The sequence below is a fragment of the Chelonia mydas genome, chromosome 14, assembly GCF_015237465.2.
Source record: "Chelonia mydas isolate rCheMyd1 chromosome 14, rCheMyd1.pri.v2, whole genome shotgun sequence".
Classification (NCBI taxonomy): Eukaryota; Metazoa; Chordata; order Testudines; family Cheloniidae; genus Chelonia; species Chelonia mydas.
This window is the reverse complement of record NC_051254.2, coordinates 72953-100860: the sequence shown is the minus strand read 5'-3', so window position 1 is coordinate 100860 and position 27908 is coordinate 72953. Positions and strand designations below refer to the sequence as shown.

The 27908-nt window shown below is 43.0% G+C and overlaps 1 protein-coding gene across 7 annotated transcripts in view; it reads right to left on the bottom strand.

Moving 5' to 3' along the window:
- Positions 1 to 27908, bottom strand: part of CSNK1D (casein kinase 1 delta) — an 87975-nt gene that overhangs the window by 12653 nt on the left and 47414 nt on the right. For 2 of the 7 annotated variants that reach the window (XR_005227709.2, XM_043528995.1), the window contains exon 8: positions 26918 to 27057. Coding sequence is in view for 5 of the 7 variants with exons in the window: in XM_043528995.1 (XP_043384930.1) it covers positions 26918 to 27057 (140 nt within the window). In the remaining 2 variants the exon portion in view is untranslated. Of the gene's footprint in view, positions 1 to 9152; positions 11325 to 11510; positions 11574 to 13149; positions 13215 to 22036; positions 22064 to 26917; positions 27058 to 27908 lie in introns of those variants that run through there. The other 5 variants (XR_005227710.2, XM_027825849.3, XM_037914577.2 and 2 more) reach the window with 5 other exon arrangements.

Genomic DNA, 27908 nt, shown 5'->3' with positions numbered 1-27908 from the left:
ACTGTGAATCTTTAGGCAACAGTCCTGCTTTGGCATCTGCTAGTGATGTCCATGGGACTCTACAGAACTAGGGTCTGCACTAATGGATGCTGATAGAAGCTGAAGCCTTTTAATGTTCTCTTAATACAAGGCTGTGGTATGGATATGGAGCAAGAGCTCATTCAGTATTATTACACAGTGATTGTAATTCCAGTGATTATTTGTTACTACGTTTGTAAAAACAGAAACTGAAATTTTACTGGTTAATTTAATAATGGGCATACTATGTTTCCTAGCAGCAAAACACTCTGGAGCCTTAATATCAATTTGTCTAAATCCATAAATTCTGGAACCTAATTTCTGTTGTAGGACTAAGTTCTTGTTGAGTTATGCTTCCCTCAAATTAGGTTAAATCGAGATTTTTGTTTATATTGAGTAGCTTGCTATATCGCTGAACACTATTAAAATTAGATAGCTGTCAATGTTTTCTGTTTTCCCACAGATAATTTAGTATTGAATGAGTGTGAAGCAGATAGGTGCAGCGCAGATGGCAAAGGAAGGATCTGTTATAAAGCTAAGGGACAGTTTAAAAAAAAAAAATTGTGAAAAGTTCAAGCTCTGTTGCTCAGTCAAAATAATTTTGAATTCTCTAAATCTCAGCTAAAGTTTAAAAATTTTTATTAAACGTGGGAGAAACAAGTTCTTAGAATCACCTTATTTTTACTAGCAAAATTCTTGTATTGGAGAGGTGGCATAACAAGAAAAATCTAGTTTAGTTTAAAACATTTAATGTGATATGACATTTATTTGCTATATACGACTAATACAACCATCTATTTAAAGTTTTGTTCAGTCAGGAAGAGATTATGATGCCCACCAGTTTGATATTTTCAAAACAGTAGTAGCAATCAGTATTGGAAAAGTTATTTGATATCTAAATTTTATACTGGGCTTTTCCCACAGAGGGCTGCTGAACATGGAATGCATAGCTTGAAGCAACTGTGTGCTGATGAAACCAGAAAACTAGAATTCTACAGTTTTGTCAGCCTACAGCCATGCAATAACAGCCATATGATTTTTGTTTTAAATGGGTGGTGACAGTTTACTACTTTCCCTAGGCCAATTTAAAATTCACTGTCCTATAGTGAGAGTCCAGGTGCACCAATGTAACTACATAAAAGTGTTAACGTATTGAGAAAGAGAGGAAGTGAAGTTTAAAGAGATATGTGCTCACCTCTTCCGCAAACACTACATACATACATGAAAAGACAACCAAAGCCTTGTCTATACCATACAGTTTTACTGATAAAAGTCCACTTTTTGTTGACAAAAAAGTGGAAGTTACATGGGCAGGGGGAGTATTTCATTGTGTAACTCCTCTGCTATGCAGCCATAATAAAATCACCTTAACAAGAGGTGTGGGGGTTATGTTGGTGTACTTAGGACAACACAGTGTCTGTGTAAACAGTGCATTCCTTACATAGGCTGTTAGTTTTCATTCTTTTCAATTCCATGGCAAGCCATGAAAAGGACAGGAAAGCTGGGTGGCTAGAGCCAGTCCCTGCCCCCATAGCCCAAGTATTTAACATGGCCAAATGTTAGAAACAGGAAATTCATAGTTAAGGTTGAATTTCTTAAACAAGTCTCTTACCTACTGTACATTCTGCCACAAAAGTGATGGTCTTGACAAAATTAGAAAATCATTGTTAGCCTGCCTCATCAAAGTTTAATTATTTTAAGTGACCCCAACTATTAGACTGTCTTAGCATATAATGGTGCTATCACTGTACAGCCTTCTTTACATTAATATGCAATGAACAATAATATTTACAAACTCCCAAATGAACAAATCCCTATTAAATACAATCACTACCCATTCACAGCCCAATCCTGCCAGGCCCTTCTCATAGGACGTACGGTACTTAGGATTATATATCACATGCTTCAATGCCCAATTCTTCATGTGTCTCCATCTGTTTCATGAAGCCCACATGATGATGTGACAGCTATTGCAATGCCATGCAGTATCTTTGGGGGCCACTATTAAATTTATGAAGGTTTTGTTCTACTCCATGAAGGAGATTTCATAGAATATTAGGGTTGGAAGAGACCTCAGGCAGTCATCTAGTCCAACCCCCTGCTCAAAGCAGGACCAACACCCAGTAAATCATCCTAGCTAGGGCTTTGTCAAGCCAGGCCTTAAAAACCTCTGAGGATGGAGATTCCACCCACCTCCCTAGGTAGCCCATTCCAGTCCTTCACCACCCTCCTAGTGACATAGCATTTCCTGATATCCAACCTAGGCCTCCCCCACTGCACTGTGAGACCATTGCTCCTTGTTCAGTCATCTGCCACCGCTGAGAACAGCCTAGCTCCATCCTCTTTAGAACCCCCCCACCCCTTCAGGTAGTTGAAGGCTGCGATCAAATCTCCCCTCACTCTTCTCTTCTGTAAACTAAATAACCCCAGTTCCCTCAGCCTCTCTTCATAAGTCATGTGCCCAAGCCCCCTAAAAATTTTCATTGCCCTCTGCTAGACTCTCCCTAATTTGTCCACATCCCTTCTATAGTGGGGGGGGAGACCAAAACTGGACACAATACTCCAGGGGTGGCCTTACCAGTGCCCAATAGAGGGGAATAATCATGTCCCTTGAGCTGCTGGCAATGCTCCTACTAATACAGCCCACCTAATATGCTGTTGGCCTTCTTGGCTACCAGGGCACACTGCTGACTCATATCCAGCTTCTTGTCCACGGTAATCCCCAGGTCCTTTTCTGCAGAACTGCTGCTTAGCTAGTCGGTCCCCAGCCTGCAGTGGTGAATGGGATTCTTCCTAAGTGCAGGACTCTGCATTTGTCCTTGTTGAACCTCATCTGACTTCTTTTAGCCCAATCCTCCAATTTGTCTAGATCACTCTGGACCCTATCCCTACCCTCCAGCGTATCTACCTCTCCCCCCAGCTTCGTGTCATCTGCAAACTTGCTGAGGGTGCAATTCATCCCATCATCCAGATCATTAATAAAGATGTTGAACAAAACCGGCCTCAGGACCGACCTCCTGGGACACTCTGTTTGATACCAGCTGCCAACTAGACATCAAGCCGTTGAGTACTACCCCTTTAGCCCAACAATCTAGCCAGCTTTCTGTCCACCTTATAGGCTATTCATCCAATCCATACTTTAACTTGCTGGCAAGAATACTGTGGGAGACTGTATCAAAAGCTTTGCTAAAGTCAAGATATCACATCCACCGCTTTCCCCATATCCACAGAGCCAGTTATCTCATCAAAGAAGGCCACTGTTATAAAAAGCCAGTCAGCTGCGAACCAGCTGAACAGCGAACAGCAGAGAGGCTAACAGAGGGAGTTTGCCTGGGAGTTCCCCTGGGGAGAGCGCACTGGGGCTTACATCTTGCCAGCTTCTCTGAGTAGTTACTACAACTCCTGAGAGAGCTCGTAGAAGGAAGGTAATATGGTTGGGGAGCGTTCAGCTGTTGTGACCTGCACTGGATGTGCCATGTTTGTCTTTCTTCCACAGGACAGAAGCGACTTTGTCTGTACAAAGTGCAAGCTGGTCTCCGTATTGGAAGAGAAGGTTCAAGGTCTGGAGAAACAAGTATCGACCCTGCGTTGCATAAGAGAAACTGAAGATTTCCTGGACAGACATCAGGATATGCTTCTTCGGGCACAATGTTCTGAAGATTCAGAGCAGGCTGCACTGCGGGGACAGGAGGACGGTGAATAAATTTGGCAGCATATGACCTCCAGAAGAAGAAAGGGGAGTGTCTATGTACCAGCAGCGCAGATTCAGGTGAGCAACCGTTTTCATGTTCTCCACAGGTACTAATGCGGAGAGCGGACTAGATGATACATCTGAGGGAAGGGAACAGAAGGAGACTCCGCTGCTTGGAAGGCATGAGATGCACTGTCCTAGGGATGGGGGTTCCACAACCACCGCTCCAAAGAGGAGGAGGCGGGTGGTTGGTGGTCGGAGACTCTCTCCTAAGGGGGACTGAGTCATCTATCTGCCACCCCGACCCGGGAAAACTGAGAAGTCTGCTGCTTGCCAGGAGCTAGGATTCATGATGTGATGGAGAGACTGCCGAGACTTATCAAGCCCTCGGATCGCTACCCTTTCCTGCTTCTCCATGTGGGCACCAATGATACTGCCAGGGATGACCTTGAGCGGATGACTACGTGGCTCTGGGAAGAAGGATAAGGGAGTTTGAGGCACAAGTGGTGTTTTTGTCCATCCTCCCCGTAAAAGGAAAAGGCCTGGATAGAGACCGTCGAATCGTGGAAGTCAACGAATGGCTACGCAGGTGGTGTCGGAGAGAAGGCTTTGGATTTTTTGACCATGGGATGGTATTCCAAGAAGAAGTGCTAGGCAGAGATGGGCTCCACCTAATGAAGAGAGGGAAGAGCATCTTTGGAAGCAGGCTGGCTAACCTAGGGTGGAGGGCTTTAAACTAGGTTCACCGGGGGAAGGAGACAAAAGCCCTGAGGTAAGTGGAGACCTGGGATACCGGGAGGAAGCACGAGCAGGAGAACGCAAAAGGGGGGGCTCCTGCCTCATACTAAGAAAGCAGGACGATCAGCAAGTTATCTCAAGTGCCTATACACAAATGCAGGAAGCCTGGGAAACAAGCAGGGAGAACTGGAAGTCCTGGCACAGTCAAGGAATTATGATGTGACTGGAATAACAGACTTGGTGGGATAACTCACATGATTGGAGTACTGTCATGGATGGATATAAACTGTGTTCAGGAAGGACAGGCAAGGCAGAAAAGGTATGGGAGTCGCACTGTATGTAAGAGAGCAGTATGACTGCTCAGAGCTCCGGTATGAAACTGCAGAAAAACCTGAGTGTCTCTGGATTAAATTCAGAAGCGTGAGCAAAAAGGGTGATGTCGTGGTATGAGTCTGCTATAGACCACCGGATCAGGGGGATGAGGTGGACAAGGCTTTCTTCCAGCAACTAATGGAAGTTACTAGATCGCAGGCCCTGGTTTTCATGGGAGACTTCAATCACCCTGATATCTGCTGGGACAGCAATACAGTGGTGCACAGACAATCCAGGAAGTTTTTGGGAAGTGTAGGGGACAATTTCCTGGTGCAAGTGCTGGAGGAACCAACTAGGGGCAGAGCTCTTCTTGACCTGCTCCTCACAAACCAGGAAGAATTAGTAGGGGAAGCAAAAGTGGATGGGAACCTGGGAGGCAGTGACTATGAGATGGTCGAGTTCAGGATCCTGACACAGAGAAGAAAGGAGAGCAGCAGAATATGGACCCCGGACTTCAGAAAAGCAGATTTTGACAACCTCAGGAAACTGATGGGCAGGATCCCCTGGGAGAATAACAGGAGGGGGAAAGGAGTCCAGGAGAGCTGGCTGTATTTTAAAGAATCCTTATTGAGATTACAGGGACAAACCATCCCGATGTGTAGAAAGAGTAGTAAATATGGCAGGCGACCAGCTTGGCTTAACAGTGAAATTCTTGCTAATCTTAAACACAAAAAAGAAGCTAACAAGAAGTGGAAGACTGGACAAATGACCAGGGAAGAGTATCAAAATATTGATCGGGCATGCAGGAGTGAAATCGGGAAGGCCAAATCAACATCTCTTGCTAGCTGCATCTCCAGATGTAAGAGTAACAGGAAGGGTTTCTTCAAGTATGTTAGCAACAAGAAGAAAGTCAAGGAAAGTGTGGGCCCTTTACTGAATGAGGGAGGCAACCTAGTGACAGAGGATGTGGGAAAAAGCTAATGTACTCAATGTTTTTTTTGCCTCTGTCTTCACAAACAAGGTCAGCTCCCAGGCTGCTGCACTGGGCAGCACAGCATGGGGAGGAGGTGACCAGCCCTCTGTGGAGAAAGAAGTGGTTCGGGACTATTTAGAAAAGCTAGACGAGCACAAGTCCATGGGGCCGGATGCGCTGCATCTGAGAGTGCTAAAGGAGTTGCCGGATGTGATTGCAGAGCCATTGGCCATTATCTTTGAAAACTCATGGCGATCGGGGGAGGTCCCGGATGACTGGAAAAAGGCTTAAAAAAGGGGAGGAGGAGGATCTGGGGAACTGCAGGCCAGTCAGCCTCACCTCAGTCCCTGGAAAAATCATGGAGCAAGTCCTCAAGGAATCAATTCTGAAGCACTTAGAGGAAAGTGATCAGGAACAGTCAGCATGGATTCACCAAGGGCAAGTCATGCCAGACTAATCTAATTGCCTTCTATGACGAGATAACTGGCCCTGTGTATGAGGGGAAAGCAGTGGATGTATTGTTCCTTGACTTTAGCAATGCTTTTGATAGTCTCCCACAGTATTCTTGCCAGTAAGTTAAAAGAGTATGGGCTGGATGAATGGACTATAAGGTGGATAGAAAGCTAGCTAGATTGTCAGGCTCAACAGGTAGTGATCAATGGCTCCATGTCTAGTTGGCAGCCGGTATCAAGCGGAGTGCCCCAAGGGTCGGTCCTTGGGCTGGTTTTGTTCAATATCTTCATTAATGATCTGGAGGATGGTGTGGATTGCACCCTCAGCAAGTCTGCAGATGACACTAAACTGGGAGGAGAGGTAGATACGCTGGAGGGTAGGGATAGGATACAGAGGGCCCTAGACAAATTAGAGGATTGGGCCAAAAGAAATCTGATGAGGTTCAACAAGGACAAGTGCAGAGTCGTGCACTTAGGATGGAAGAATCCCATGCACCGCTACAGACTAGAGCCCAAATGGCTCGGCAGCAGTTCTTCAGAAAAGGACCTAGGAGTTACAGTCAACGAGAAGCTGGATATGAGTCAACAGTGGGCTGTTGTTGTCAAGAAGGCCAATGGCATTTTGGGATGTATGAGTAGGGGCATTGCCAGCAGATTGAGGGACGTGATTGAGGGAATAGACGTCCTCTCTATTTGACATTGGTGAGGCCTCATCTGGAGTACTGTGTCCAGTTTTGGGCCTCACACTACAAGAAGGATGTGGAAAAATTGGAAAACGTCCAGCAGAGGGCAACAAAATTGATTAGGGGACTGGAGCACAACTTTATGAGGAGAGGCTGAGGGAACTGGGACTGTTTAGTCTGTGGAAGAGAAGAATAAGGGGGGGATTTGATAGTTGCTTTCAACTACCTGAAAGGGGGTTCCAAAGAGGATGGATCTAAACTGTTCTCAGTGGTAGCAGATGAGAGAACAAGGAGTAATGGTCTCAAGTTGCAGTGGAGGAGGTTTAGGTTGGATATTAGGAAAAACTTTTTCACTAGGAGGGTGATGAAACACTGGAATGCATTACCTAGGGAGGTGGTGGAATCTCCTTCCTTCAAAGTTTTTAAGGTCAGGCTTGACAAAGCCCTGGCTGGGATGATTTAGTTGGGGACTGGTCCTGCTTTGAGCAGGGGGTTGGACTAGATGACCTCCTGAGGTCCTTTCCAACCCTGCTATTCTTTTAATCTATGATCAGGTTGGTCAGGCATGACTTGCCCTTGGTGAATCCATGTTGACTGTTCCTGATCACCACCTTCTCCTCCAGTGCTTCAAAATGGATTCCTTGAGGACCTGGTCCATGATTTTTCCAGGGGTTGAGGTGAGGCTGACCGATCTGTAGTTCCCTCTAGTCTCCCCTTTTTAAAAATATGGGTACTGTATTTGCCTTTTTCCAATAGTCCAGGACCTCCCCCCCTCACCACGAATTTTCAAAGATAATGGCCAATGGCTCTGCAGTCCCATCAGCCAACTCCCTCAGAATCGTTGGATGCATTAGATCTGGACCCTTAACTTTGCTGTGTGTGTCTGTCTCTCACTTGGATAGCTGATGGGAAAAAGTCACAGTATGAATTGCAGTACTGCAACAACCTATATTTTAAGAAACTTGATACCTTATAAGAATCTGGGAACCCAGTTACCACTAGGTTTGGTTATGCTTGCTGTGTATATGGTGCCCAAGTCAATGTTCCAAAAAAAAGTCAAAGGAGATTGTTCCCATTGAGTACTACAGCTATGGCAAGGCTGGATTTTTTTTAAAAAATCATGCATTTCAACTACAAATGTGCAAAGTAAACACCACCTTTCCATGCTTTTGCAGAACATAATTTTAAGAATTCTTTCAAAAATGACACACATTACCTGAAGAAGCTTGTGAATAATTATAATTTTGAAGATTAAATGCCAAAAAACAATGGTTTGTAATAAATGTGCATCAGAACTAACATATGTCCTATTAGGACTTTGCAGACTCAAGTTCAATTCTCTGCACCACAGCAGACTTCCTGTGTGTGACCTTTGGAAGTCATTTAGCCTCTCTGCCTCATTTCCTCATCTGTAAAATGGGGGAAATACTTTTCTACCTCACAGGAGTGTTGCAAGCATAAATACATTAAAGATGCATTTGCAGTCTAGCTCTTAGAGCTTTTCAGCAGTAGCTATTATTACTAGTGATATGAAATAAACATCCTCCATCTTTTCACCTACAGCTCCTACAAGTCAGTTGTAAGTCTTACTGCTCAAAAGCAATTGTTTTCCCAAGCTTCATATCAATACAAGGTTATACTTGTTAACAAAAGCACAACAAATATCAAACATTTACAAAGAGCAGCTTTTTGCAAGTCTGTAAACTATATTAGTTTACTATAAATATAGTAAATAAATAATACTTTACCATTAGGGAAAAAAGGCATTAATTTCAATGAGAAGAAATGGGCTACTACTATACAGTTAGGTCCTTATTTTCCTCATGGGCTACCTGCAGTTATTGGTTTATTACTCTTTTCCCCATCAACTTCACTGGATCAGGTACTAAGTGTTATATATGCTGGGCTAGGTCCTTGGTATAAGCTGACATAGCCCTCTAAATCTACAAAAACACAAAGCTGAATCATGGCTTTTCAATCAACACTTGCAGTAGGAGAGGACTAGGCTGGGGCAGAAGTCCCCCCCTCCAGAGCTGGCTGAGACAGTCACCACACTTCTGGGAGCATGTGTCACTTTCAATATATACTTTCCCCTAGACATGCCAACCCAATTTTGCTGGTCAGTGCAGGGAAGATGGCCATCACAAGGTCCTTGCCCCTCCCTACCTTTAAGAAATATCATTGTAGGCACTAGTTTTCAATGCTCAGCATTTGTGGAGGAATGAGAATTTGCCTGTGTATGTGCTGAGAATCCATTAAAAAGACAAATTTCACCAAGAAAAAAGTAGAAGTCATTATGAATTTATTATTTACACAATTGGTAAAGTACACAAATATAGTGATAGTACAAATGAGGTGTTCTGAGATATTGGTTACCAATACACAGGTTTATACAGACTTTAACTATTTTTTGCAGGTGATGGGATATAACTATTGTGAAAGGGCAAGAACAGCCCACAACCAAGTACAATTCTAGAAATTTGCATCAGTCAGCTTTTAAGTACAGTACAGCAATTTAAGGTTCCAGATACAGAGGACGGGAAGAAAAGGCTGCCTTTGTAAGTCTCTCTAACATTACATCATTAACCACACATATTTACAAAGAAAGCACAGTGAAATGTAGAACTGTACAAATGGTAGTGCACATGCCTTAAGTCCTGAAATCTACAGTAACTGAGTAGGGGATTCTGTTATGCAAAATTATCCATGGACCAAACTTTTAAACCTTTCCATTGCACTCCCCCGAAACACAGGTTTCCCCCACTGAGATCTAGAGAAGCACAAGCAATTAGTTAGCATTCTCAAGAAAAGTGACTGACAGATTTAGTCCGTGGATTTTGGATAGAAAAAGAATTTGCAAAACTCTGGAACAACTATCCTAAAAAAGTTTGAGGCACAAGGAAAATATTAATGGATTTGTTTTTAGCCTATGTTTCCAAATAGGATGGAATCTTTCAAATAACACTTATGTATTGCACTTTCATTTTCAAGAGGGAAACTGACATTACTTTGCTTGAATATGACTAATAATTGAACTTTTCTAGTTACTGCAAGGATAAAATATTTAGCATTCCTTTATGAAAATGTTTTAAGTTAGAAACAATATAAAGATCCTTCCATATTCCTTAATAGGGACATCTGCCAAGAGCACTTTTTATTTTGGACATTCTAGGCATATGAACAAGTCATTTAACGCCAGATAAAGAATAGCAATCCCAGAAATATACAACTTATATTAAGAATGTAATTCACGCCTGAGTATCAGTTCTCAGGATTTCACAGCAGGAATATTTTGTTTATAATTCCTTTTTGTGTCTTGGCAATACACAGCAGACCAGAATCACATTTTTTTTATGTATGTGGATGCTGAAGCAACTGTACACAAATTCACTCAGTCTGGAATGGCAGTAATTCTTGTGCCACTTGCAATGGTCTTCAAACCAGCCAATCTCAATGTAGAAAAGTAGACCTTACCAAGGAAGAGTGTTTTATACACAATCCTTCTCAAATGAAGGAGAACCACATGCCATGCTTACCATCTCTAAACTCCAACAAATTCCTCTTAAATATCAGAGCCCTTCTCCCTCTTTATTCTTCACATGCTTTAGGAATAAGTTATCTTTCAATATCACCATCTCTAAATAGCCCAGACACTTCTATCCAGTATCTTTTGCTTTCTCTGACTATACTAGAGAAGAGTAAAAATTCAAAAGTGTTTCTGTGTTGCATGGAGATTTCCATTAAAATGTGGAAGAAGCAAAGTAATAAAACTATAATGCATATTAAAAAACTTTCAGGAGAACTCCCCCACCCCCCATCCTGAATGGGACTATACCTAAAAAAGTAAACAGTTTAAATAAAATCAGATGGTTTTAATTAATTTACATATTCCCTGCCAGACTAAACTTTACAAGAAATTTCAAGTCATTGTCTTTAATTCAGGATTGTTCATATATGACATTTTTAAATCAGACAAAAGCAAGACAGAATTCTTTACACAGAATTAAGCCAATAATCTTAGCAAAATGATATAAAATTTTCTTAAACCAACCAGGTAAAAGATTTATAGTTACAGTAGAATAATAAAAAGGGGTAAAGTCTGCCGCCTGTGGAGGGAGAACTGAAATGGCTATTCAATAACAGGCGATTAACTCTGTAAACCATCTCTTCCTTTTCCAGCCCTGTTACTACAGAGTTCACTTAAGGTCATTGGGTTTCTGGCAAGAGCCTCTTTTAATGGCAGCTGTTGGAGTCTGTCCATGTTCCTGCAAGTATCTCTTTGTAAGTGGCACGGAAAGCTCCAGTTGTAATGTTTCTGCTCTAGGTTGGGGTATTTTTGCTAGTAAAGCCATTGGTAACATAGGCGATCAGCCATGCATTAACTGCCCTCTATGGCAAAATTATTTTCATCGGTGCACAGCAGACTGGAGAACACTGGTAGTCACACGAGCAGGAATCTATCAGAGCCAAAGAATAAGATAAAATCAGCACAAGTCGTTTTAACTAGCACGTAGATGGTTCTACCAAAATTGTTTCAGCCACTTGTTGCAAAACATCTGGGCATAAAAACCCTGGTAAAAAGGAAAAAATTATCTTTCTAGAATCTACAATCCAATGGACTACACAGGCTATTTCATACCTACCTGTAGCCACATCACGTTATCTGCATTTTCCTTCTGTATTAAGGTTAACACAGGAAATGACCTCTTCACCACAAGCAGAGAGTTTGAAGAACAAATAAATCAGAGCAAAAACATGCACGCAAAAAAGAACAAAACCAGATTAAACTGCTGAACTCTTGAAATAAAACTGATAGAGATTCAAGACTGAAGAAACCCAAATCGAAGAATAAAGTTAAAAATATAATGTTAAAAAAGATAGAGCTCTTTGGATTTTTACTGGTGATGCCATATTAAACACATTTCACAATATTATTTACTTAGGTTGAGTTTGTCTTAAGTAACATAGTGCCCACAGAGAGTTAAAGGTATCACACATCAGTACCTTTAATTTAAGAAGTTACAAATGTCAAAGCAGCAATATCACTCTAAGAATGAGAAACAGTCTTAAGTAGCTACCAAATTTTTGGCACATAAAGGTCAAGCACAACAGACAAGATCTTGATCTGGCTGGGTCCTGCTGTCATAACTCATGCAAGATTTGCATTGACTTCAATGGGCGCTTTGCTTGAGTAAGGCCTAATGATTGGGGCTCAAAGCAGTAAACCATCACTTGCAGACAGTTTTGAATATTACAACAATTTAAGAAAGAAGCAGCTTCTGGAGTCAGCCAAGTACACAGAACAACTGGAGAAAATTAAATAAAAAAAGAGGAAGAGAAGGATGCTACACCAACTGCAGATGTAGGATTAGTGCAAGCTGGAGCTTTATAGAGAAAGTAAAGCAGCGGAAAGAACTACGTAATTTAACAAGGAACAGAAAAATATGATTGCCTTTTTAATATATAGCAAAGCAAAGAAGAAGCTTCTAAAGTTATTTAAGAGTCAGTATCCTTCAACAGTGAGGTACAGATTTTGACTCACAAATGTTTCTATTGCTAAAACACAATTGGCTTAAATACTAGAAAACTGCGCATAAAGGCAGAAATTATTTCACTATCCACTGGCAAAGGATTTTGAGTATCCAAGTTCAAGTCTGCCTATATTCAAGGTGCTAATGTTTCAGATACACTAAAGAGAAGTTCATCTGAAAAAGTTTTTAATCTCTGGCAGAAGGTATGGAAGAGAATTAAAAAACACAAAAAAATGAAGGATGCTTTAATAACTTGTACCACTCATGCCAAGATAAAGCCTTACTTGAATTAGTTAATTTTGTTCTCCATGACAAGTCTTCAGAACAAGTAATCTTTTCATAATTTTAAAAGCTCAGTCTAGTTTAGAATGGATGTCTGAGATTGTAAGCATAATGATGGTGTAACTAGCGGTTCTAGGATAGTTAGATGGTTTAGAGTTGCTGATCTGCTTATTTTATTAGCAATCCTTAATAGCCATAGGGGCTTCCCAAATCACCAATTTTAATTAATTCTACTAAACAATTTAGGAAGAACAGTAGTAAATACTTCAACTCTTGGAAGGATGTTTACTTTTACATTCAGAAGGAATCCTAATGCCACGTCAAGTACCTAACATCTGAGCGTAGGGCACAGAGATAAAGCATACAATTGTAAGAGTTAATGTGAGGAGGAAGTGCCAAATCTGATGTTTCCACAGGATTTAATCCCACCCCATCCAAAATCATTTGGGTCTAACAAGAAGGGACTCACCCAGTGCTGCCTTCCAACGAGGAGACGAGCAGCTACTTGCCATGATGTTCGAAGGGAATGCTATTCTGAGGTGGGGGAAAAGACAGCAAATTGTAACAGTTCTACTGTCCAAATATATAAAGTTGACTACAAAATCCAACCTAAATTTGCAGTTGAACCTAGATATATTTTCCAAGGACTTCAATTTCAGAGTGCTACAAGACTGGTTTCTGTACTAACAGATATTTTAAAAGGAACAAAAAAATTTTTTCCCTCCAAGAAAGCTGAAATCTCAGGGTTTGAGGAACTATGTAGAAAATGATCCCTATAAAGATTAACATATGAATAAAGGTTTTCTCATTAGGAAGTGGAGAGTGAACTGTATTTTGGAAGTGCATTTTTGTTCCAGCCTCTATTTTATTCCAATAAAGTGGTAATAACACAAACTGTTCATTGCCACTGCTGGCCACTGATTTAAAAACATTTTCCTTTGTCAAAGAGACTTATTCCAATATTCTTTTATTCTTGTAAGTATTCTAAACCTTTTCCTCCAAACTACAGAGAGAATTCTCAATCTATTATTAGCATAAATAGGAGTTGTGCAAGAGCTTGATCCTGCAAAGTGCTGTGCACTCTGCATCCAGCGAAGTACTTAAGCACGTGCTTAACTTTAAGCATGTAAGAAGTTCCATTGAAACAGTCTTACAAAATTGAGCCCTGTATGGAGAGAAACAAAGATTACACACCTGTTACTGGAGTTCAAGACAACCTCTGCACGTTCACTCGCCTGAGATGTGCCCGATTGTGCAGTCTAGACTGGAACTTTTAGAAGCAGTGCCTGTGGGAGCGCTCATGCACCCACTATCCTTCCATCACTACTCCTTAACACTCAAAGGGTGTAGCTATAAAAAGGTAGGATGGCATGCTGACTGACTGCTTCAGGTACTTCCACCACCTTCTCGGATCCAGAAGTTCATAGATTCATTTTAAAGCCAGAAGAGACCATTAGTTCATCTAGTATGACATCCTGCTTCACACAGGCCAGAACATTTCTTCCAGTTACCTCTGTGCAGCCCATTAACTTGTGTTTGACTAGAGCATATCCCCCAGAAAGGAATCCAGTCTTGGATTTCTAGACATTAAAAGATGGAGAATCCACCACATTCTTTCATAGTTTGTTCCAGTAGTTCATAATCCTCACTTAAAATATTGTGCCTTATTTCTAATTTGAATTTGTTTGGCTTTAACTTCCAGTCCCTGGTTCTTCTCATGCCTTTCTCTGATAGATTTAAGAGTCCTTTAGTAGCAAGTATTTTCTCCCCATGAAGGAACTTGTATACATAGTGATCAAGTCACCTCTTGAACTTTTCGATAAGCTAAACAGACTGGGCTCCATGTGTCACTGAAAGGCATTCTTTCCAGCCCTCAAATCATTTGAGGCTTTTGTCTGCATCCTCTCCTATTTTTCAATATCCTTTTTGAAATGTGAACACCAAAATGGGACAAAAGTATTCCAGTATCACTCTCATACATAGGTAAACACACATCCCAACTCCTAATTCCTATTCCTTTGTTTATAAATCCATGCCCTGGTCTACACTAGGAGTTGAGGGCGAATTTAGCAGTGTTAAATTGATTTAACGCTGCACCCGTCCACACGACGAAGCCCTTTTTTTCGACTTAAAGGGCTCTTAAAATCGATTTCCTTACTCCACCCCCAACAAGGGGATTAGCGCTGAAATCGGCCTTGCTGGGTCAAATTTGGGGTACTGTGGACACAATTAGACGGTATTGGCCTCCGTGAGCTATCCCAGAATGCTCCATTGTGACCACTGTGGACAGCACTCTCAACTCAGATGCACTGGCCAGGTAGACAGGAAAAGGCCCACGAACTTTTGAATGTCAATTTCCTGTTTGGCCAGCGTGGCAAGCTGCAGGTGACCATGCAGAGCTCATCAGCAGAGGTGACCATGATGGAGTCCCAGAATCGCAAAAGAGCTCCAGCATGGACCGAACAGGAGGTACGGGATCTGATCGCTGTATGGGGAGAGGAATCTGTGCTATCAGAACTATGTTCCAGTTTTTGAAATGACAAAATATTCGTCAAAAATCTCCCAGGGCATGAAGGACAGAGGCCATAACAGGGACCCGAAGCAGTGCTGTGTGAAACTTAAGGAGCTGAGGCAAGCCTACCAGAAAACCAGAGAGGCGAACGGCCGCTCCAGGTCAGAGCCCAAAACATGCCGCTTCTCTGATGAGCTGCATGCCATTTTAGGGGGTTCAGCCACCACTACCCCAGCTGTGTTGTTTGACTCCTTCAATGGAGATGGAGGCAACACGGAAGCAGGTTTTGGGGATGAGGAAGATGATGATGAGGTTGTAGATAGCTCACAGCAAGCAAGCGGAGAAACCGGTTTTCCCGACAGCCAGGAACTGTTTCTCACCCTGGACCTGGAGCCAGTACCCCCCCCCCCCCCCGAACCCACCCAAGGCTGCCTCCCGGACCTGCCAGGCGGAGAAGGGACCTCTGGTGAGTGTACCTTTTAAAATACTATACATGGTTTAAAAGCAAGCATGTTTAATGATTAATTTGCCCTGGCATTTGCGGCTCTCCTGGATGTACTCCCAAAGCCTTTGCAAAAGGTTTCTGGGGAGGGCAGCCTTATTCCATCCACCATGGTAGGACACTTTACCACTCCAGGCCAGTAGTACGTACTCGGGAATCATTGTAGAACAAAGCATTGCAGTGTATGTTTGCTGGCATTCAAACAACATCCATTCTTTATCTCTCTGTGTTATCCTCAGGAGAGTGATATCATTCATGGTCACCTGGTTGAAATAGGGTGCTTTTCTTAAGGGGACATTCAGAGGAGCCCGTTCCTGCTGGGCTGTTTGCCTGTGGCTGAACAGAAATGTTCCCCGCTGTTAGCCACGGGGAGGGGCTAGCCATGCGCTGGGGGGAGGCAAAACGCGACCTTGGAACAAAAGCACATGTGCTATGTATGTAATGTTAACAGCAAGGTTTATCGTGAAAGAGTGTATCCATTGTTCTATAAAATGTGCCTTTTAAAATACCACTGTCCCCCCCCTTTTTTTTTTCCTCCACCAGCTGCATGTGTTTCAAGGATCACAGGATCTTCTCCTTCCCGGAGGCTACCAAAAATCAGAAGGCGAAAAAAATACACTCGCGATGAAATGTTCTCTGAGCTCATGCTGTCCTCCCACACTGACAGAGCACAGACAAATGCGTGGAGGCAGACAATGTCAGAGTGCAGGAAAGCACAAAATGACCGGGAGGAGAGGTGGCGGGCTGAAGAGAGTAAGTGGTGGGCTGAAGAGAGGGCTGAAGCTGAAAGGTGGCGGCAGTGTGATGAGAGGAGGCAGGATTCAATGCTGAGGCTGCTGGAAGGTCAAACTAATATGCTCCAGTGTATGGTTGAGCTGCAGGAAAGGCAGCAGGAGCACAGACAGCCGCTACAGCCCCTGTGTAACCAACCGCCCTCCTCCCCAAGTTCCATAGCCTCCTCACCCAGATGCCCGAGAACGCAGTGGGGGGGGCCTCCGGCGATCCAGCCACTCCACCCCAGAGGATTGCCCAAGCAACAGAAGGCTGGCATTCAATAAGTTTTAAACTTTTAGAGTGCTGTGTGGCCTTGTCCTTCCCTCCTCCTCCACCCCTCCTGGTGCTTCTCTCCTCCACCACCCATCCTGGGCTACCTTGGCAGTTATCCCCCTATTTATGTGATGAATTAATAAAGAATGCATGAATGTGAAGCAACAATGACTTTATTGCCTCTGCAAGCGGTGATCGAAGGGAGGAGGGGAGGGTGGTTAGCTTACAGGGAAGCAGAGTGAACCAAGAGGAAGGGGGTTTCATCAGAGAGAAACAAACAGAACTTTCACACCGTAGCCTGGCCAGTCATGAAACTGGTTTTCAAAGCTTCTCTGATGCGCACCGCGCCCTCCTGTGCTCTTCTAACCGCCCTGGTGTCTGGCTGTGCATAACCAGCAGCCAGGTGATTTGCCTCAACCTCCCACCCCGCCATAAACGTCTCCCCCTTACTCACAGATATTGTGGCGCGCACAGCAAGCAGTAATAACAGTGGGAATATTGGTTTTGCTGAGGTGTAACCGAGTCAGTAAACTGTGCCAGCGCGCTTTTGAACGTCCAAATGCACATTCTACCACCATTCTGCACTTGCTCAGCCTGGAGTTGAACAGCTCCTGACTACTGTCCAGGCTGCCTGTGTATGGCTTCATGAGCCATGGCGTTAAGGGGTAGGCTGGGTCCCCAAGGATAACTATAGGCATTTCAACATCCCCAATGGTTATTTTCTGGTCTGGGAATAAAGTTCCTTCCTGCAGCTTTTGAATCAGACCAGAGTTCCTGAAGATGCGAGCGTCATGTACCTTTTCCGGCCATCCCACGTTGATGTTAGTGAAACGTCCCTTGTGATCCACCAGTGCTTGCAGCATTACTGAAAAGTACCCCTTGCGATTTATGTACTCACCGGCTTGGTGCTCTATAGGGATATGGGTTCCATCTATGGCCCCACCACAGTTAGGGAATCCCATTGCAGCAAAGCCATCCACTATGACCTGCACATTTCCCAGGGTCACTACCCTTGATATCAGCAGATCTTTGATTGCACTGGCTACTAGCATCACAGCAGCCCCCACAGTAGATTTGCCCACTCTAAATTGATTCCCGACTGACCGGTAGCTGTCTGGCGTTGCAAGCTTCCACAGGGCTATTGCCACTCACTTCTCAACTGTGAGGGCTGCTCTCATCTTGGTATTCTTGCGCCTCAGGGCAGGGGAAAGCAAGTCACAAAGTTCCATGAAAGTGCCCTTACGCATGCAAAAGTTTTGCAGCCACTGGGAATCGTCCCAGACCTGCAACACTACGCGGTCCCACCAGTCTGTGCTTGTTTCCCGAGCCCAGAATCGGCGTTCCACCGCATGAACCTGCCCCATTAGCACCATGATGTCCACATTGCCAGGGCCCATGCTTTGAGAGAAGTCTGTGTCCATGTCCTCATCACTCTTGTCACCATGCTGACGTCGCCTACTCGCCCGGTTTCGCTTTACCAAGTTCTAGTGCTGCATATACTGCTGGATAATGTGTGTAGTGTTAATGTGCTCCTAATTGCCAAAGTGATCTGAGCGGGCTCCATGCTTGCTGTGATATGGCGTCTGCACAGAAAAAAGGCGTGGAACAATAGTCTGCCATTGCCCTGACGGAGGGAGGGGCGACTGATGACATGGCTTACAGGGTTGGCTTACAGGGAATTAAAATCAACAAAGGGGGTGGCTTTGCGAGAAACTGAATGGCCCCCTCACGGATAGAACTCAAAACTGGCCGTTAGCAGGCCGTTGATTTCACGGAGGGAGGGAGGAGAAAATGAATACAAAACAAATCTGGTCTATTTCTTGTTTTGAGCCACTTCATCTATCTTTATACATCTTGCTGGCAGCAGACTGTGCAGTACGACCGCTAGCCATCGTCATCTCCTGGGTGCTCGGCAGAAGACGGTGCAGTATGACTGCTGGCCATCCTCTTCTGCTGGCTGCTGATTAAAAGACAGTGCACTGCCGGTAGGACTCAATCGCCATGAGACAAAACTTAAAAGGGAAATGAGCTGGCTGAGTCACTCCCATGTTTGCCCAGGCGCCTCTGACCTCATCAAGGTTGGTTAAAAGAGCACCCAGGACTACATCGACGACGGCTACCAGTCATACTGCACTGTCTGCTGCCAAAAGGCAATAAACTGCTGCTGTGTAGCAATGCAGTACCGCGTCTGCCAGCACCCAGGAGACATACGGTGATGGTTAGCTGAGCAGGCTCCATGCTTGCCATGGTATGGCATCTGCACAGGTAACTCAAGAAAAAAGGCGCAAAATGATTGTCTGCCCTTGCTTTCACGGAAGGAGAGAAGGAAGGGGGGCCTGACGATATGTACCCAGAACCACCTGCGACAATGTTTTAGCCCCATCAGGCACTGGGATTTCTACCCAGAATTCAAATGGGCGGCGGAGACTGCGGGAACTGTGGGATAGCTACCCACAGTGCAACACTCTGGAAATAGACGGTTGCCTCGGTACTGTGGACACACTGTGCTGACTACATGCACTTAGAGCATTTGTGTGGGGACACACACAGTCGACTGTATAAAAACGCTTTCTAGAAAATCGACTTCTATAAATTCAACCTGATTTCGTAGTGTAGACATACCCTAAGGACGTTAGGGCTTTTTGCCAGAGCATCACACTGGGAGCTCATATTGAATGGTTTGTCCACTATGACCCTTAAAACCTTTCAGAGTCACTGCTTTCCAGGATACAGCCCCGCATTCTTTAGGTATGGACTGCGTTCTTTCTGCCCAGATGTATGACATTGCATTTGGCTCATTTTGTTGGAATGGACCCAGCTTACCACACAATCCAGATAGCTATGTATGACTGCCCTGTCCTCACCTTTATTTATCAATCATTCTGCCAACATTTGCGCTATCTGCAATTCTTCCAAAATGCTTTAAAAATATTATTTGAGGAAGTTTTTATTAGTTTACAAATCCTTGCATGTAAATATCAAACAATCATTACAAAAGTTGTCTCTTTAAACAAAAGCTAATACACAGGAATATTGTCAGAGCTTTCTATTTAACAGGGTGTTACCATATTACACAATGAACATCTTTGCACCTCCTATAATATGTTGTTGCAAGTGATTTCATTTAATTGAGTGAAATTTCTATATACCCACATTTGACCGACCAGGCATGTCTATCAAATGTTAATATTCAAATAAATTGGACAGGTGCCACCTGAAAATTATCAACAGTGATTTTATATTTACTTCCAGATCATTAACTTACATGCTGAATAGCAGTGGGTCTAGAACTGATCCCTGCAGAACTCTACTAGAAACACCTCTATTTAATGATTCCCCATTGACAGCTACCTTTCTGAAGATCTGACAGTTAGCCAGGTCTTAATCCATATAACATGTGCTTCACTGATGTTGTATAGGGCTAGTTATTTAATCAGAATGTCATGAAGTACTAAGTCAAATGCCTTACAAAAGTTTAAGTATATTACATCTACGCAATTACTTTTATCAACCAAACATCTCAAAGAATGAAATAAAATTTGCTTGACAAGACGTATTTTCCATAAAACCACGTGGACTAGCATTATATTGCCTTCCTTCAATTCTTTATTAATGGAAACCTGTAGCAGCTTTTCCATAATTTTTCCCAGATTGAGGTAGCTGAAATCAGCATTCCAAACAAGAAGGGAAGGTGGGCTGGGAGTATGAATGTGCAGAGGTTATCTTTAAGAACCTTGGTTACAGGTGAGTAGCTTTCATTTCTTCTTAGAGTACCTTTTTTGTATATTCCCACTCTTAGGAATTTGGCAAGTAGTGCTCCTCCCTCTGCATGGTTGGGATGGTTAAATAAGGATTGCAGTACTGTCTTACCAACTGAGCATCTGATCTAGACGCCAAATGGCAGATCTACAGATTTCTAATATGAGAGTATGTCTAAGGCAAGCCAGAGAGTGCTCTGTTGCTTTTCACTAGTGATTTAGGAGTATTTTAACACTCAAAACACAGGGGTTCGGCTTCCTTGACCACAGGATACTGTTCCAGGAAGAAGGACAGTTGAGCGGAGAGGGGGTCCACTTATCAAGGAAGGGGAAGAGTGTCTTTGGTTACAGACTGGCTAACCTAGTGAGGAGGGCTTTAAACTAGTTTTAATGGGGACAGGAGACAAAAGCCTACAAGTAAATCACAAACATGGATACCTGGGAAAAGGGTTGGAATCTGGGGGGAGCATGGTCAATTATAGCAAGGATAAAGGAGAGATGAGGGAACAGAGAGGGGAAATCACATCATTATCTTAGATGTCTGTATACTAATTCAAGAGGTATGGGGAAAAAGCAGGAAGAACTAGAAATATAGTGAATAAACACAGAACAAAAAGATGGTTACTGAATCATAGAGCTTGCAATAACCCAACAGTTTGAAGGAAGCAATATGTGTTTTATTAGGCTTCTGATTAATTTTCAAGCTAACCATTGGCCCTGGATCAGGGGCAGGGTATGGTTCTATAGTACAACCTTGGTCCTCTATATCAGTGGTTCTCAAAGCCGGTCCACCGCTTGTTCAGGGAAAGCCCCTGGCGCGCCGGACTGGTGTGTTTACCTGCCGCGTCCGCAGGTTCAGCCGATCGCGGCTCCCACTGGCCGCGGTTCACTGCTCCAGGCCAATGGGGGCTGCGAGAAGCGGAGCAGGCCAAGGGACATGCTGGCCGCCCTTTCCACAGCCCCCATTGGCCTGGAGCGGCGAACTGCGGCCAGTGGGAGCCGCGATTGGCCAAACCTACAGACGCGGCAGGTAAACAAACTGGCCGGCGCACCAGGGGCTTTCCCTGAACAAGCGGAGGACCGGCTTTGAGAACCACTGCTCTATATCACCATTTGATTTGCCTCTAGATTCCACCTTGAAGGAACGCTTTTGGATTTTGTTGTAAGGAACAAGTTCCTTAATGGCATGCTCTCACAGTCTCTCTCTTTCAGAAGAGTCTGACACCTCTGAGACTAGTGATTTCTGCACAGTATGATCCAATAAAGTGGATTCACATTGACTGGCACCTTAGGACTGGCTCCAGTTAAGAAGATAGACACCTGCACCAGAGAACTGTTGGGCTTTCTGGACCCATCATTTGTCAGAGGGGAATCAGGTCTCTAACACTTGTGGATCCCTTTGGCTTGGAGCCAGAAAGTTTAGCTGCTAATGCTTCCTCCAGTAGCAATGCTTGCAGCTGATTCTGAAACTTCTTGCTAGCTCTGGTGCTCAGTCTGCTGCATATAGAGGATTAAAATAGTGAATGACCTTCCTCCAAGAAGGCGAAACAATTCACATGTGCATCTGAAATAGGAAAGATAGCAGGGAAAAGGCATATCTCTTGAACCCCAACTTTGTGGTCTTCAGTTCCACAGTTTGGAACCAGGGGAACTGAGCCCCTGTGAAAGCCTTAGTGAAAGAAATAAAAATTAAAATTGTTACATAATAAACTAAAGACAGCACTAGGAATGATCTGTTCCATCACATGCAGGTTGGGGGAGATGGCCAGATTCCTGGTTTGTCTGCTATCAGGGTTGGAAAGAACTGAGGTGGTTGTTGGGACAAGCCCCCTTTTATAGCCATTCACTCCAAATATGTGTAGCAGCAAGAGGAGGGGCAGCATGTGTGTGAGAGCACTCTGACAAGCACTGCTACTAGAAAGTTACTTTGGTCCAGGCTGCACCATTGGTGCATCTCACGAGTGGGGATGTGTACAGACTACTTGAACACATACCTATATCTTTCCAGATATCTTCATCTCTTACAGCTAAAACAAAATTAAAAGTAACTGGCAACATCATCCTGGAGAACCCCTGACTGAGGTGAGACATGGCACATTTTCCTGATCAAAAAGATCCCAAATACCCAATCAGTTTATTTTATCTTATATAAAAACGATTCAGCACCTTTGAAATTAAATGTGGAAAAAAACTCTTTTGGCCTGGTTGGATTATAACAGTTAGAAAACAAAAATTCTCTACACTAAAGCATGAGTCACTATTCAAATAAAAAAATCTGAAACTTATTTCTGCAGTGTCAATGCAAATGAGAACCTTTAACGCTGTCTGCTTTATTTTGGAGCTATCACCACCAACCAGAATCCAATTTTTCAGTGTCAACTGTGGAACAATCAGAAATTTAAAGGCAGGATTCCTTAACCATAAATAAGATAATCTTAAATACATGCTTTGAAGAACATCTTGTGCCTGGAATTATCAATGAGGAAACTGACAACAAATCTGGATGGTTCAATATATTCACCCTCTCAAATACTGTACATGATATATTTGAAATCAAAAATTGATATTAAACATTTTCCCTAACTATTCTTGCAGTATCATCTATATTATAGTATAGAAGTATGATTCAAATCTGAAATACCTAAAAACATTTTGGAAGTCTCTGAGATCAGTGAAATTCAATAAATGCTAAATATGTTTGAAGTTTAACGGTGACCTGAAATGTTTTAAACTATGCACTAAAGTAAGTAAGTTTATAGACTGAGAAACTACAGGACTTTTAAACAAAGGGTAGCTACAAGGGTATGAAAATAGATTATTCTTTTCTGTACTCCCTTTGGCTCCAAAATTGCAAAGGGATTCATGTATCCAGGCTGGCACGAAGTCCCAATATGCTTTAGAAAAATGCATTGCACGAATTTGAGCCAAACATTCCATAACTACTGCCACGCTAAAGATCTGGAATGAGTTATTAACCACACCAGGATTCAGAACACTCTGAAACTTTACCATCAGGAGTTTTAATCCTTCATTACAAGCAAGACACACTCAGACATGGAAGGGAATAAGAATAAAACACCACTTACTGCAATTTTTCCCCACTAATGACTTGCTTTTATGTCGACCGTTACAAAGAATCTCAAATTCTATCAAATCTGAGAGTTAAACACTAAGTACATACTGAAATAATGCCTATTGGGCAAGAAAAGACAATCACCTTTTCATCTGAGGATCTCCAAGCGATTTAACAATATTAACTATACTTTGCCAAATCTCTGAACATAATAAAATCATCACATATGGGGCAGTGAAAGCTATATTATAAGTTGTATTTAATGTCCAGATATAACCACCTCACTTACATTATGCTCACAATCTCAGCTAGGATTTATACAAATCCAAATTTAAGACTTCTCAAAATAGCTGCTTTCTTTCCCCCAAATCTGCTGAAAAAGCACCGCCTTCCTCCTCCCCAGCTGTACAACTCCAACCCTCCCCGGCTTTAAACTAGCGGGTCCACCAGACAAGTCAGTGATCTGGGACTCAAAGTTCAATACCTTGCCCTTCAGAGCTAAAAAGTTTTACATAACTGCACTCAAAATAAAACAAAAAATTCTACATTTGTAAGTTGCACTTTCACGATAAAGAGTCTGCATTGAAGTACCTGTATGACAGGAGTGGTCAAACTACAGCCCATGGGCCGAATCTGGCCCACGAGCCATTTTAATCCGGCCCTCGAGCTCCCGCGGGGGAGCAGGCTCTGAGGCTTGCCCCATTCTGGTGCTCCAGCTGGGGAGCAGGGTTTGGGGCTGCTCCACGCAGCTCCCGGAAGCAGCGGCATGGACACACACCCCCCCCCCGGCTCCTCTGCATAGGGGCAGCCAGGAGGCTCCTCTCTGCCCCCGCCACAAGTTCTGCCCCTGCAGCTCCCATTGGCCGGGAACGTGTCTGCGGACGGGACAGCATGCAGAGCCACCCAGCCACGCCTCTGCGTAGGGGTCAGAGAAGGGACATGCCGCTGCCTACGGGAGCCACTTGAGGTAACCACCGCCCAGAGTCTGCACCTCTGAGTCTCCCCCCACGCCACAACCCCCTGCCCCAGCCCTGATCCCCCACTCGCCCTCCAAACCCCTCAATCCCATCCCGGAGCATCCTCCTGCACTCCAAACCCCTCATCCCCAGCCCCACCTCAGAGCGTGCACCCCCAGCTGGATCCTGCACCCATTCACACAGCTCAACCCTCTGCCCCAGCCCTGATCCCTCTCCCGCACTCCGAACCCCTCAGCCCCAGCCCAGAGGACACTCCTACACCCCAAACTCATCCCTAGCCCCAGCCCAGAAAATGCACCCCCAGCTGGAGCCCCATCCTGCACCCTGAAGTCCTCATTTCTGGCCCCACCTGGGAGCCTGCACCCCCAACCAGAGCCCTCAACCCCTATGCACCCAACCCCAATTTTGTGAGCAGTCATGACCCAGCATACAATTTCTACTCCCAGATGTGGCCCTCGGGCCAAAAAGTTTGCTCACCCCTGTTGTATGAGGTGAACTGCAAATATTTCTTTTGTTGATCTTTCTTACTGTGCAGATATTGTAATAAAAATAATATAAAGCGAGCACTGTACACTTTGTATTCTGTGTTGTAACTGAAATCAATATATTTGAAAATGTATAAATCATCCAAAGTTATTTATAAGAAATTTAAATTGGTATTCTATTATTAACACTGCGATAAAAATTGCGATTAATCACGATTAATTAGTTTAATCGAGTTAATTTGTTTTGAGTTACTTGCAATTAATTGAATAGAAGGACACTGTGAATAACTGATATTTCAAAGCAAATGCATCGCTGAAGTCTCCACAATCTAATTTATGTCTGGAGATAAGTTTGTATTCTAGAGAACCCTAAGATGAGCCATGTGTATACTAAAATTTAAAATACAGGTTCTGTTGGGTCTAGAATTTCCCATCTTCTCAATACACTAAGAATGCTGTATTGATTTAAAGGCAATTCTATAATGAACACAACCACAGTATGACCATTTACACTGTAGCCTACCACCATCCTATACAGATTGCACTTAAATAGTCACTTAAGCAGTTTAGGCACAATTTTAACTATTTATAAAAACAGCTAGTGTGTGTCTACTGTGTAGGAAAAAAATGGCATTATACATTTTTAAAAGGATATTAATTTAACTAATTAAAAAGCTACTGTTAATTCTGAACCTTGTTAAAAAGTCCATTAATGCAGAGAGATGGTGAACTTTGCAGAAGGCATACAAATTGAATTCTGACAGAATTATGTCACCCTAACTAAAGACAGTGATGATGTGCTTGTCAAATAAGTATTAAATACTCAATTAGCAGTTTGTTTCTCCTAGAAAGCCACAGATGGGAAGAAATAAGCCAATTGTTTACAAAATGTCTAAAAAGCTAGTAAAGTTAAGAAAATTTTACTTTTACACTTTAAAAAGGGAAATAAAAGTACTGGGAGTTAAGCGAAAAATCCAGAAGTTGTAAAGGAAAGGTACCTGATAGCATGTTTAAGGCTTCTACCTCGCTATCAAAACAGGAAAGATACAGTGAAAGAAGGAACAAGGCAGAAGTGGAATAGAAAAGTAAAAGATTACGTGGAAGAAAGAAATGTAGTTCAAGACTTAATTATCTTGACTAAGTATACCACACCATATTTACACCTCAGATTTACAGCAATTGCTATATTTCTACAATATTAGATACTCTCAGCAGTAAAAAACAAACAGAAAAAACCACCCAAAACACTAAAATGCGCAAGCCATGTTTTCTAGATTGCACAAGACTTTTGAATTCTGCAGTTAAAATGACTAAGATAATTTTAAGATCCTTTAAGATCCTGAATATTATAGTACCTGTAATCATGTCTAATTGCAAATATAGGACATTGTTCTGACTGCTTTAGTGAAACAAATATATAGCACATTCCACCAAATAGCACATATGACCCTTTGGGCTCCTACTGTATACTGAACATCTTCTCATATGACTCTTTAATACAGCCCTGGCATTAAAAGGCTTGCCACTGGGGGTACACAAAGAAATAGAAAGATGGAGATTAAACAAAAAAATTGCCCTTGTTCAGTTTTTTAGAGATCAATATGATACTTCGTTATATGTTGAACTGATATCATAAGACAAAGGCCTTATGAGTGGCAAGTGTTAACATATTTCCTCGGGTACCTCCAACAAAGCAAAAAGGTAGGAACTACATACCTAAATATTCTAAACTCCTTTATAAAATAGGGAAGTGAATATTCTTCAGTATGAAATCCCACTGATTAACTGGTAAACTGACATAGGAAGGTACAACAGCCTGATCAAAATAAGTACTCTCAAATTAAAACCCTCCCTTTTCCCATAAAAAGATGTTTATTCTGTACCTGTGAAGTTGACATGCGAGAAGTATCTTGGCGGCCTGTTAAATCAGATGAAGAGATATTGACAGGGGCACCACGATGCAGTCTCATACTCACTTTCCGTTCTCGCTCCATTCCAGACACTGGCCGAGGAGAGGCGTTAGCTGTGAGAAAGACTGTATTAGCTTGATCACTTAACTTTCTTGAAATACAGTGTTAAACAGGATTTAAAGAGGTGTTAGTTTTTAAGACCTTTTAAAAGAAAAAACTGTTTCACCAGGGAATGGACAAACACCTAAGTCCCTTTTGCAGTGACAGTAAACAGAAACAGCAGTTAAGTTAACCTATGTAATAACCAGGTGTTGGATTTGATTACAGTGGAGAGGGAAAAAGAAAAGCCTACAATCATTTAAACTGGACAGAAGACCAGGTCAAGATTTAAGATCAGAAGAGCTGCCATACTGGTTCAGAACATGGCTCACCCTGCCCAGCACCCTGTCTCCACAGTGGCCCATACCAGAGCTCCAGGGAAATTATGAAATGATCCATCCCTATCTACCTCTCCCGGCTTCTGATATTCAGAGGTTTAGGGTCACCCTGAGCATGGTGTTGCGTCCCTGACCATCTTGGGTAATAGTTATTGATGGATCTGTCCTGCCTGAACTTAGCCTTAGGAGGGCTTTAAACTAGGTTCACCGGGGGAAGGAGACCAAAGCCCTGAGGTAAGTGGGAAAGCGGGATACCGGGAGGAAACACAGGCAGGAACATCTGTGAGGGGAGGGCTCCTGCCTCATACTGAGAATGAGGGGCAATCAGCAGGTTATCTCAAGTGCTTATATACGATATATATACTTATATATATACTTATATATGCACAAAGCCTTGGAAACAAGCAGGGAGAACCGGAGGTCCTGGTGATGTCAAGGAATTATGACGTGATTGGAATAACAGAGACTTGGTGGGATAACTCACATGACTGGAGTACTGTCATGGATGGTTATAAACTGTTCAGGAA